This window comes from Chaetodon auriga, chromosome 6 (genome assembly GCF_051107435.1).
Source record: "Chaetodon auriga isolate fChaAug3 chromosome 6, fChaAug3.hap1, whole genome shotgun sequence".
Lineage (NCBI taxonomy): Eukaryota > Metazoa > Chordata > Actinopteri > Chaetodontiformes > Chaetodontidae > Chaetodon > Chaetodon auriga.
Window position 1 is genome coordinate 7261439 of NC_135079.1, and position 12684 is coordinate 7274122.

A 12684-nucleotide genomic window follows, 5' to 3' on the forward strand; every position below is an offset into this window, starting at 1 on the left:
GGCGACAGAGTAATATAGTCTGCAGTGAGCGGGAAAAACACTCATTAGTTCATATGTCTCAGTGGCATATTAGATTAAGTTTTCTAAAATATGATGCCAAGCTTAAAATGCTTCTTAAAGCAAGACTCAAAAGGCGTCTTGTCTAGCACATAACTGCTGTAAAACCACTTTACACTTCTGTTTTTGTGCATATTAAATAAATGAGATACAACATGTTAACTTGGGAGCTTTAGAGGTGCTGCTAGGTGGATTTTTACCTTTGGGCGGGGCAAGGCTAGCTATTTCCCAATGTTTCCAGTCTTTGTGCTAAGCTAAGCTAACTAGCAGCAGGCTATAGCTTCATCTTTAGCTTAGAGATGAGTGTGGCATTGATCTCATCTAACTCTCAGCAAGAAAAAGTGTTTTTTTGGTCAAACTATTTCTTTATTATTTGACAGAATACCTGAATATCATATAAAATACCAGAAGAGTAACGTACAAACAGACTGAAGCACCGAAATCTCCAGCCTCTGTACACTCATACCCTGTATATCCCTGATCCCTGTGGGTACCTGTAGGATAGTGAAGTTCTCCAGCACGCTGTTCATCATGTACTTCTCCGGCAGGTGTTTAAGCTTGTGGATGAAGTTGATCATGTATTCACATAATGGGGAACGGTGGATTCGAAACACGTAGCGCCCATTCTCGAAACGTGCGTACTCCGTCTAGGGAAGAGGGGTACAATGCACAATAAAAGCATGAGGTTTAATATATGTGAACATATACCATGTGTAAAGATAATTTAAAACACATTAAAGGATGACATGTGAAATCTATGCTCAAAAAACAGGGATACACATCCCACTGAAACTCAGTTAGATACACTGGATATGAACATCTATGTGATAAGCTGCAATGTGTGTAATATAATATATCTAATGCAGCATATGGCATGCCAGATATGACAATAAACATATTTCTCGTGACAACTGTAATCAAATGATGAAGCCATTAAATATCATCATGTGGCCTACTGAGGCAGATGGCTCTACCTAGGGATGTGTGTGTGTATGTGTTTATATTGTACAATCCATCAGCAGCAGATGGGGGCAGGGCCACTATTGTGTCTAGTTAACGGGAAGCATAACAGTTAGTCATACTGGGGAGATTTGGGAACCACGTCAGTTTCCTGACCACAGATCAGTGGTAATTGACCGGAATCCATCTCAACCAGTAGCAGTTATTCACTCCTTTGCATGATAATAGTGGTTTTTGATGGTCATGACCTCTTAATGTTGAAATATCCCTCAGTGATGCAAACTTTTTGAAGTGTGGTCATTGTAGGAACCATACTATCCCAAAACACTGAATATGAAAGCCTACAAAAAAGACATTAAACAACCACTCACTCACTGTCCCTTCCAGAGCAATAGTCTAATAAAAGAATTAAATATGCTATGTTCATTTCTATATTTATATAAAATCTATTCTACTGAAAATTTAGACTAATTAACAGAAACCTGAAACCAAAAACCAATGCGTGTACGTATCAAGAGTGCAATATGTTAGGGGAAAGCAAATGTAGCTGCTGCACAGTATCCAGCTCTCTTAATATACATGACACAGCCAAGAAGTTCAACCAAATGGATGGTCAGGCCTGCGTCTACGAAGCCTTAAAGGCTAAGAATGTGGCTTGCCCTGTGAGCTAGTGATGACAACATGCTATATGTGCACCTTTGCAGCGATGAAGTAGCATGGCCTTGTACCACCACTCTATATCATAGAGTATATATCACCCAGCTGTGATGTTGGGTGTCAGAAGCTCAGGTGACTTTCCATTTAGTGTGGCGTTACTCCTTAGAAGCAACACCCAGGGTAGAAACAGTGAGCAAATGATAATAAGGTGACACAGATGAGCACCTCTGCAACCCACGTATTGAAATGCTGCTGCCCTTCAAGCACAAGTGGAATTGCTTGTGCTTTCTTTTCAGTCTAAAACATTATGAAAAATGGTTGGAGGGCGATGAAAGTGCAGGGTAAGTGTCTGACTATGGGCACACTCTAGTTTAGAGAAGAGGAAGGATTCTTGCTAACCCCCAGTATTTTTGCCTTACCTCCACTTTCTCCACCACCTGCTTGCCAAAGGAGCAGACTTTGGTGGATGAGGTGATGATCATGTTTTCAGAGCTCTCATATTGACTGGAAACACCGTAGAAGAAGGTGCTGTCATCCTGCAGGTTTACACTAAGGTCCGCCTGGAGTGAAGAAACAGACAACGTGTCATGTGGATCAGCTTACATCAACATGCACCTGTCAGTCTGATCCAAAAGGAACCGTGACTGCAGCCAGGTGGTGTATAAGCATGGATGAGGATTTGCTGCCCTTCTTGCAAGGATATACAGTCCCAGCTCCATAATCTATAACAAAATATCAGGTTCTGCTTTTCTGCTCACAGATATGGACGTCAAGGAACATGTGTGCCAGTCTGACAAAGGTATCACCAAGAGTGTTATGGCTCAACAAAGCTTGAGAGTGATTCTCTGCAAAGCCAAGAGGCATTCAATGGCCAGATCCTTGTTAACCCAATATAACGCTGTCAAATCCAGCATCAAGATTCCCAAGATGCTGTGTGCTTCTTTGTGTGTTTGTGTGTGTGTTTTGGTTTAATACAGAAGATTTTTTTTATCTCTCTCTGTGGTGCATTCAAGTGTTGTTGTCTTTACCCCGTTCATGAGTCCACTGAACAACCCAGAGAGCTGGAAATTGTCTGACAGCTCACCTGTTCGCAAGACACGTGCTGACATTGTTGTTTTTTTGTGATGCTTAAATCCAGTAAACAAAATCTTTGACCGGTTTCTCTTTACTACATTCTCTATCCGACACACCGAAAGCTGATTATTTGTGACTTTCTGACTTTACCGGTTAAAAATATGACCTCAACTTCAATTTTAAGGCAGCATAAAGTTTCTTCACCCTCATGTGGATGCAGATTCACCTATCTCTGATCCTCCCACTAGTTTAAGTTTGAAGTGAGGCAAGTATAATCTGATTTCGGATCAGACTGAGGTGCCGTCTCCTCCGTCAGACAGCTGGGCTGTTTTACCTTTTCCCCTGTCGGGCTATTGTCTCCTAATGGGCCATTGAGACACCGCTCAGCCTCCTCTCATCTCTTCATCACCCCGTTCATCTTCATCCCTGGCTCATGTAATTCCTCTATTTGTCTTCATCCCTGGGGCCTAGTGACCCTCCCCGAACCGCCATTCCCTGCTTCCCTAACAGCCTGCGAGGGAATTCATCCAATTACAATCATCAGCGTGCAATTGGCTGATTAGATCACGGTGGGCAGGCTGGCTGTGTAACAATTTAGCAGAGCCAGCTCAAATCGGATTCCCTCGGCACTTCAAAGGCGTGAGACAATCCGTTAGGACAGGGCCACGGGCGCTGAGGGGTGAGGAGGAAGGTGGGGAGAGGGGCAGGGCAGCCAGCGGCCGACAGGGGGGCTCGCTGGAAATTCAATCTAGAATGCCATAGCTTTGGAGGTGGGCCAGCCGCCTGTCACTGTCACCATGCCAACCTGCACCTCAGCCCCCCCCCCCACGAGTCATGACCTGCCACGTGGCTGTGCCACTGCGGCATCATCAAATAGGCTCTTCCCGTCTTTTACGACGACGTAAATAAAGTTATCGTATTTTCAGATGTGTCGAGGATTTCATTTTACGTATTTTCATGGCCGAGAGCATCTTTGCTGTTTTTTTCCAGCATGGCTGTTGAAATGCCCAGCTGTTTTCTAGCATTTCTGTGTTTTGTCATGGATGCCTTGAGAACTTGAGGACCCCCTTGGGATACAATAAGATGAACAGACTGAGAGGGGACAGTGTTATGAGCTTGTTTTCCTCTGGCGGGGAGTTGCACATGTCATAACTGTTGACTCGAACGGGCTCTGACATGAATCAAGAGAGTAATATTTCACTGATGAATGACTTGTCGGTTACATGCCACCCACCATTTCTCCTGCCGTCCCATATCTCTTGTTCACACTGTGTGTCCCTATTTCTATCTCTTCCTCTTTATTGCTGTCTTGCTCTGTTTCTCTTTATGATGCATGGCAGGGCTACTCATCTCCACCTTCCCTCACCCCTGAATCAAATGCCATGACTTGACCAGCTGCTCCCTCCAAGGACTGGAGGAGCCTACCTCCAAAATGGTGTCACTCACCAATGTCTTTTATCTATCCTCAATAAATAATATGGCAGGCAAACATGTGAGAAGGGTAATGTCATACATACAAAGCCATCTGGTGGCTTGAGACTGCAAGGCGGCACTTTGAACTCTGCACGTCTTTGGCACTCCGAACCACAGCGGTTAAAGCTGCAATATATATCTGCTTTCCAAGTCTCCAGCGGCCTCAATGCAACACATTTTTTGACAAAGTGGATCAGAGCATGATAGCAATCATGTTTCACAATCTTTCACAGCAGTGAAGATGATGGTTTGACATCATTTTTCCCTGAGACGGCCTTGTGTGCCTCCACCATCCGCATCCAATCTCCAAACCACACTAGTTAAAGGATCCTTGCACTGGATGTGTGTTTGGGTCACCCGGTGTGCTCTGTGGTACATGAATGACTCAGGCGCGACTGAAATGGCCATGCCAGTCCCTGAGTATTAAAGAGGAAGGTTATAGTGGATGAAGAGCTAGACAGGCACGCATCGCTGTGGACAATCTCTCGAGACTCCGTCCGACATGTCCCTTATACTTCAAAACACAAGTTTATTTCGGTCCAGCAAGGTTTAGGTTGGTGCAGGCTAACCTCCACCCATAGAGAGCAAAAAAATATTACAGTGTGCCCAATGGGAGTACACTGGACCGGACATTAAATATATCCATATTCTAAATATATGGCAGCAATACGTCCACCCACCCCTAATGAACTGAAGAAGCTTTGAGCAGTTTATTTTGGTATCCCCCCAAATTTCTGCTTCATATTTAGACATTGGGTATTTTTAATGTATTTATTTAATTCTTTATGTGTCTATTTTAATCATGCTTGACCTCTGCCGTAAAACCAACATGCCCACATAAAGAGGCGCAAAACTTTTGAATGAAATGCCGTGGATTATCATTATCGAAAGTCACGTCGGTAAACAGTGAATGCATGTGAAGAGGGAGGTGCTCTGAGGTAAAGAACTCGGTGGGTTTGTATGTGTGTACGTGCTGTGCGTGATACAAATACCAAAGGTCTTGTCCTGAGGTAAGGCAAGGCGGCCAGATCAGCTGAGATGAACAAAATGGACGTGTCCAATTACACCCTTGTGCTCCACTTCTGTCTGTGCGTGTGTGTCTCTCTCCCAGTCTCCTTTTCATGTCCTTTTCAGACTGTCACTTTGCAGAGTTCCACTGTTTTCAATGCTATCACACATTCTCCTCCTTCTATCTTAATTCTTTAGCCTGCACCTTAAGTTGACTTTATCGTCATGCTTTACTCTCATCTCTGTCAGCGTGTAATGGTGAGTTTGGCGTGTGATGTGTTTGTGTGCGCATGTATGTTTTTTGGGGGGGTCGTCTATAAATAAATATGTGGTGGGGGCATGAGGGTTGGACTCAGTCTAATAGCACAGAGACAGGTGCCTGGGCTCACATTTCCCCTAGTGAAAGATCAGGCCTGCCACTCTCCCCAAGGCTGCCGTCTCACACAATCACGCACACACACACCCCCCACACACACACACACATCACAGACACATCCATACAAATACACCCACGTCTAATGCACGCTGCGCAGTAATGCTTTCTTTGCAGGCATATAAACCGCCAATCAGGTCATGGGAGCAATGACTTTCCATTCATTCTAGCTTTAAATCACACTTAAGTTCCTTTAACTCCAAGGCTGCAGCTATCTCAACACAGTTAACACCGCTAGGCCATTAACAGCCAACAGGTGCTACAAAACATTAACAACAGCCTTCACTATACTCTCACTTCACCTTCATGACTTGGAGAGGATTATATGCTGTGATGATGTATGAAAAAATTGCACAAAAAGGAGTATCGGACTGAGCTTTACAAGTAAAATGGGTTTTAATTGAAATGAGTGATAATATAATAATTATTAGTCAAAATGGAATGAAAAGAATGAAACTGAACTCTGGATGGAAGTGAAAAGGGCAAAATGGCTTTGAACTGATCTGAACTGAAGTGGATTTCTCTAAAAAGATTTAAAAGCAAATGCACAAAAATGTTTTACCCAGAACTTGACGAGAAAGAAAGCGTTGTGTGGCCCTTTGTCAAACAGCTCCTTCAGGCCTCCTTTCTTCTCTGGAAACTTGTCGTAGATCTGCCTGATGTCCACAGACTCCAGATAGGCGTCGCTGTAGCTCGGGTTGGACTGGCCGATGTGCACAAACAGGTGCTTGTTGAACTGGAGGCACAAAAGTGCATATCAGGAGGTGAACAGAGCCAAAAAGGACAAATGTCCAGTTTGCTAAATAGCCATTCATGCCAAGTGCATGGTTAGGCGCTCCAGAACATCTGTCAGCCTCAGCCTGCTGTTCCATTGAATCATAGTTATTAGAATATCTCGTCACCTGTCTCAAGGGTCGCACCCTTTCCTTCTCACTGTCCACCATTCATAATCGTGAAATGTGCTTGTGTGTGAGATTTGTGTTGCTGTCAAAGCCAGTTTTAAGTGTTGAACCATAACATCCAGTCTTTCTGTTAAAGAATGTGCCTTTTTGGTAGCTTTGTTATTTTCATGTTGCTGGCTATCATTTGTATAGTGCAATGTGTTCTCTGTGTACAAGACCATAAAGTTCTTGAATTCAGAATATCTGAATCACTGCTCACGCTTACTACTAGCGTCTTCATCTGTAAGAGATTTATTTTTCTAGCAACAAAATGAAATATACAGTGTTAATCAGGAACAAAGACAGCAACAGAAACTATGGTTTTATTGGAGTCTTGTTCTCAAAATCAGGCACAAAAGCCTTGTGTTGTATGAATTTTTTTTTTTCTCAGATGAGCAATTTTGAGCAAAGAAAATAGTGTCAATAAGACTTTCTAGTGTGCAAGGACCTTGTAGTGATAAAAAAAACAAACAAATAATGAAATCTTTTTGTGGAGAGTAAAAACCCTTTGAGACAACGTTATCTCCTGTCTTGTCTACTCACAGTCTCTGGGTCCTGAGGTTGCTCCAGGAAGGCGGAGAACTCCAGCATTCGCAGCTTGGAGCTGGCAATACTTCTACCCTGCCAAGGGGGGGCACCGGGAGACATTGACAGCCCTGCTGTGCTTTCATAACCTGCAGACATGAGGGCAGTGAGTGCGTAAATGTGTGGTTTGAGTGCGACAAAAGAAAAAGCCTAAAAGCAAAATGCAGCGATATTTAAGCCATTTCTCTGAGCTTTGTGCAAGTTCTTCATCACGAGCTGGGCTGTCTCGTCACTTTGACGGCATGACAGCCCTCTGTCAACACAGCAGGGGCGAAAGAACACCCACCTGTTATGGGGGCCGGGCCGGACGCTTGCATGGCGTAACTCTGCTGGGAGAAGGGCTTAATGCTGGAGAGACGAGACAGACAAGAGAGGGAGAGGCATGTTATGCACCGTCTCGGCCTCATGACCCCATCTCACATACTAATTGGACCGCCTGACCTCTAAAGACACAGGGGGCAGAGCGGTATGCTGAAAGTCAGACAGCTGACGACTTTTCTTTATAATTGCACTGATACGTATGAATTTGCGCTGAGATTCGGTCTCTGACTGAAAGCTATCTGATGGTTATTAAGCTGAGCAGGTGAGAAATTGCTGATGGATTCTGGAGCTCTACAGAGAAGAAAGAATGGAGACTCACTCTTCGTGGCCTCCTGGCTGTCCTGGAAGAGCCCCGTGCCAAAACTGGGAAAAACAAAAGAGTGCACTCTCTGTTACACAGCTCCACCTGGACACTCTCACATATCAATTGCGTTGTTTTTATTGTGTTTATTCTGCATGTCAAAATAGAAGCGCAAAGTTGAAATGTGTCGTATCAAAATGATGAAACTTGATCTTTCTGAAAGTTTAATGTATTTTTTATTCACATGTGGAATAAATAAAATACTGCAAACACCTCTTTAAAATAGGATTTTAACTCTAAAGTAGCTTATGTCAAATCATCTGTGGGCAAACTTCAGTTTCATGAATCAAAAATTTGCTAAATAGTGATGGGAAGCAGTCTCAAATATGTAAAATTCAGACAAACTTAATTTACAAAGAGGAACAGCAGTCACAAGATAAAGGAAACCAACATCCAGGGATATGCTGTATATGTATCATCACATAGGGCAATGAAAAATATTGCTAATTGGCATTAATTAGTAAACCAGAAGCCACTGACTTTGGGATGAAATCAAAGGTATATTTTTAATAAATGTGGCGACTGCTCAGCCTTTAATGTTTATCTGAATAAAATGGTGTGGGGGACACTGGTCAGGGACTCACCCCACCAGTAGTGGGGTAAGCCGGCCTCGACAGGCCCTGAAGAGCCATCTTGTTCTGGAAAGCCGTGGGCGAGATGATCTGGGCTGAGGACATGGTGGCCATACTCTGCAGGGCCTTGTCTTTGGCGGCCTGGTCCTATGGAGAGTGAAACAAACAGTTACGCAAAGGGGAGAGCACTCATCAGACTCCTTTTAAGTCGGCGCCCCGCTTCACTGGCAACACAAGCAGAGCCCTAAAAGGGGAAACGAAGGGCTGAGGCCAGCTTGCATCATCGGTGAATCCCTGCCAGGCAGAGAGCTGAAGAGAAGGTGATATTACAGTCAAGGGCCTTTGGGTCAAGAGTTAAGTTTATTGCTTTGGCAGGGGCAAGCCAGTGATGACAACTAGCTTCTGTTGGAGGTCAAACTGGAAGACAAGGCAGGCAATGAGGTGACATGTTAATATGCTAATAATTGTAGCAAAATAGCTAAACGCTCATGCAATCAAAAAAGAGTTTTGAACAGCCAGATAGCTTCAAAATCATACTTCCTCTGCTGCACTGTAAAGTGATACACCTCTTGTTTTTGAATCCACTCCTTCAGCAGTTTCCAAACCACAGAGGAGTACAAGCACTTGCAGCCTAGCCCTAATGGGCAAGGCCACACGGCGCATTCTTCTTCCCAGAACTGGCTAACACAAGGGCATAGCTGAAATATGGGGGGTACATGTGGTAGGGATCTCAGTTACACCAAAGACGCATTTAAAAAGGGCTGTCACAGGGGCCAGCCCTGTGACCGATGCCGGACCCTGCCAGCTGAACCGTCATGGCTGCCGTCCAAGGTGAGGGAGAGTCCTGTTGCCTGCCGTGACTGCGAGTACGGGTGTGGGTGTATGAGAAATGTAAACTGAGAAAGTGCTGGGGATACAGGGATGTGTAAGCTCTGCGAATCACACAGGAGAGCCTTTATTGAGGAACTTATCAAATGTAATACCTGGAAGGAATAACGCAGGGATTAATTTGTTTCCTGACAATTGCGTTTGCTTCATCTTGTTCATAATCGCGCACACTAAGCCTCGGGCTTCTGGAAATATGTTCACATTTCATTGAAATGTGTCAGCATCCCATTTAAAAGTAGCATCAATTAGAGGGTGCAATTAAAATAGCCAATCGTTTGTGCCTTTGTATTAATGGAGCGTGAAAACGTGGCAGCAAAGGGGTCATGAATGTTGGAATACCTTTAACAAAACATGAAACTTCATTATAAGAGGAGATAATACAGGATAATAACAATTTCACCCTCTTTCCATCTGTCTGCGCAACATGATTAAAATCATGATAACAACCTCGGCCAAATGCAGGCACTGTGCTCTGATTATGATCTAAAAACAATCTCAAAATGGGAATAACACACAACAACATACTAATCACACCCTTAACTCAGCAATGACTCAGCTTTTCGCTGTTTTCACCACCAGAGAAAAGCTGTTTAAAAGAATTCAGACACATGAAATCCAAATATCCTCAACTCTCCGTGCTTTCTTCTTTAAGTGCAGTAAACAAAATCAACACACGTTAAATCTTCCAAAACATTTAGGGAATGTAAAAAAAAAAAAGCAGTTGACTCACGTAGCGTACCTTCAGCTTCACCTGGATCTCTCTGGCCTTCCGTCGGGCGAGAACCTGGATGTGACTCGATACCTGAAAGACAGACAGCAGACCACACAGCAGAGACAAGCGTTTACTTATGTGACCTGTTTCCAGCTAAAGTGAGTTGCCTTAGTGGCCTCAGAGTGACATCGTCCTGGGTTCGAACCTGACCTGTCCAGATGGGGACTTTCATCTTTTAACCCCTGTGTGTTTGGACTTCCTGCAGATGTTTCAGTTTCCCTCCACAGGAAAACAGAAAAGATGCACCTTCACTCAGGTGAATTTGAGACTCTAAACTGACTAAAAGTGTGAGTGTGAATATGCTGACCACAGTGTTCCCTCGCCAAGATCCCAGCAACCAATTACAGGATGAACAGATTGAGATGGATGGATGCTCAGTCGGCATTAATTTAACTCCAAAGGGGTTTCTTTGGTCCATGAGGCCTCACCACACACAGATGTACAGTATGGGTAATGTGAGCAAGCAATACAAAAATAAATATAAAAAATAATAAAATTCGGAATTTGCCTGAAATTCAGTATGAATTGATGATTCCGCAAATGTAGTTCACCTCCATCAAATTGGTGTATTGGTAAACAAAACTGCATGTATGCAGTGATACCACTAAAACTAAATAGTATCTTCTTGTAATATGGATGAACTTGATTTGCCCAGATTATAGCAGAAAAAACATCTGAAATAACCTCATTAAGCAAAAAAATCCATAGACTGAAACTGACTGCTTTCTTTTGGGTTACAGCAGCTCCTTCAGGGAATGTGAGCCACACCACTAATACATCTTTTTGACATAAAATATTGCTGAAATGTTTTTTATCTTATGGAGCAGTGTTTTTATTTTACCCTGCTTTGCCCCATCTCACAATTTCTATTACAACCTGCGTTAAATATGCATTACAATAACAGAGAAAATGGCATTTGCTGCTCCCTAACTCTGAATCTTTGTTGATAATATTTTCTACCTTTCTTAAGAAGCAGCACAGCCATCATTTGATAACTTCTGTCAGACCAGCAGGTGTCCCTCTATCCCTCCGACCTGTCCAACCATCCATCTCTGATCCCTCACTGCCCCCCCCTTTCCTCTCATCTCCACTCATCTCTTTTCATTCCCACATTGACTCTGCCAGATGACTTAGCAGGAACCCTTTCTCTCCACATCCATCACTGCCCATACATCAGTCCTTCCATATCAGATACCGTAGTGAGGATAGAGTTCCAAATCCCTCGCCCGACCCACCTCATCCTCCCATCCAGGTCACCATATTCCCCAGCTTCTTCCCCCGTCTAACAAGCACCAGATCCATGAGGTGGTGAAGAAACAACACCGACACATGATCCTATAGCATCTGTGCATTGGGCCGTGGCCCTAAATCAATCGTCATCTCTAGTCCTCCACATAGGAGGGGGGGAGGGAGGGGGTGCCCAGGGTGTTAGGGCATCACTCAGCAAGAGAGGGCTTTCTGGAGGGCTCCAAAAATAGGGGCAGCTTCAAAAGGCATTTGCAGCAAACGTACCTGCTTCCTGGTCCGCGTCTTCCCTGTGCGAAGTTTGATGTACCGTGCAATCAACTCATTTCGTCCTGCAGAGGAACAGAAAATCATTTTAGTTTAGCGCACATTTCCACTTCCTGGAGCTTTGAGCTGCAGTTCAGCTACTGTCAAGCTCAACATCATTCTAAATTAGTTTGACATTTGATTTCATATTACACTTTTCCTTCAAATTTGGAGACACTGGAAATAGCATTAACATGTTAAATACTGAAATGTTGACGGAGAAGAAATGATGCAGTGTAGCTTCCGCTGGTCTATTGCACATATTGAAGCAATAAGGAGAATTATTGGGGGAGAAACAGCTTGTTAGTTTTAATTTAAAGCAGAAAAAAGTACACGATGGAAAAGTAAAGATTTTTTTGCCGTTATTTCATGTTATGTTTTACCTGCCCTTGTCCAATTACTGTCATCTTGTGACAGAGTTCAACTTTTTTAAAAAATGTTTCGTTTCTAGAACATATGGTGTGTTTTAACACATCCCACTACCTCCTCCAAATCTTAGAAAAATAAGAGAAAATTTGGAGAAAAGGGAAGAAAGATGTGACACTTGAACTTTGCTTTGTGATCAGTAAGTCACAAACAAGTAAAATACCAAGGCACATTGCTTTGGGAAGATTAAAAAGCCTTTAATAAATGGACTCAACGCCTACATGCGTCATGCCAGTCTTCATCAGGGAATGTACAAACAAGTTCACAGATATGCACAGATCAGCTGCCAGGACATCAGAGCAGCACTGCGTGTGCCTCATTAGGTGATTTCTAACAAGGCATCGATATCTTTAGGATTAGCAAATTCATCAAAAACTCCCCAGCACAGGACTTGCATTTGCTTTTTCTACAAACTGGAGAAAAGTCTAAGGAGATTAAATACACAAGGCGACACAACGCCCACATTTAGCCAAAACCAGTCATACAGTTTCTCTTAAGATCTTCTCCTTTGTTGTTGTTATAGACAAAAAACATAGTATAACAGAAAATTCTTCGTTCTGGCTGGATGTACTTAAACTGAAAGTGAGGGGCCGAGGGGCAGCATG

At 43.4% G+C, this 12684-nt stretch overlaps 1 protein-coding gene across 2 annotated transcripts in view; it reads right to left on the reverse strand.

The window, feature by feature from the left end:
* Window positions 1-12684, reverse strand: part of tead4 (TEA domain transcription factor 4) — a 39470-nt gene that overhangs the window by 2383 nt on the left and 24403 nt on the right. Inside the window, exons 3-11 of one of the 2 annotated variants that reach the window (XM_076733157.1) lie at window positions 11615-11679; window positions 10070-10132; window positions 8455-8589; window positions 7829-7872; window positions 7475-7536; window positions 7147-7277; window positions 6225-6398; window positions 2094-2234; window positions 552-704 (exon numbers count right to left, since the gene is read on the reverse strand). In XM_076733157.1, coding sequence (XP_076589272.1) covers window positions 552-704; window positions 2094-2234; window positions 6225-6398; window positions 7147-7277; window positions 7475-7536; window positions 7829-7872; window positions 8455-8589; window positions 10070-10132; window positions 11615-11679 — 968 coding nt within the window. Of the gene's footprint in view, window positions 1-551; window positions 705-2093; window positions 2235-6224; window positions 6399-7146; window positions 7278-7474; window positions 7537-7828; window positions 7873-8454; window positions 8590-10060; window positions 10133-11614; window positions 11680-12684 lie in introns of both variants that reach the window. The other variant, XM_076733156.1, reaches the window with a different exon arrangement.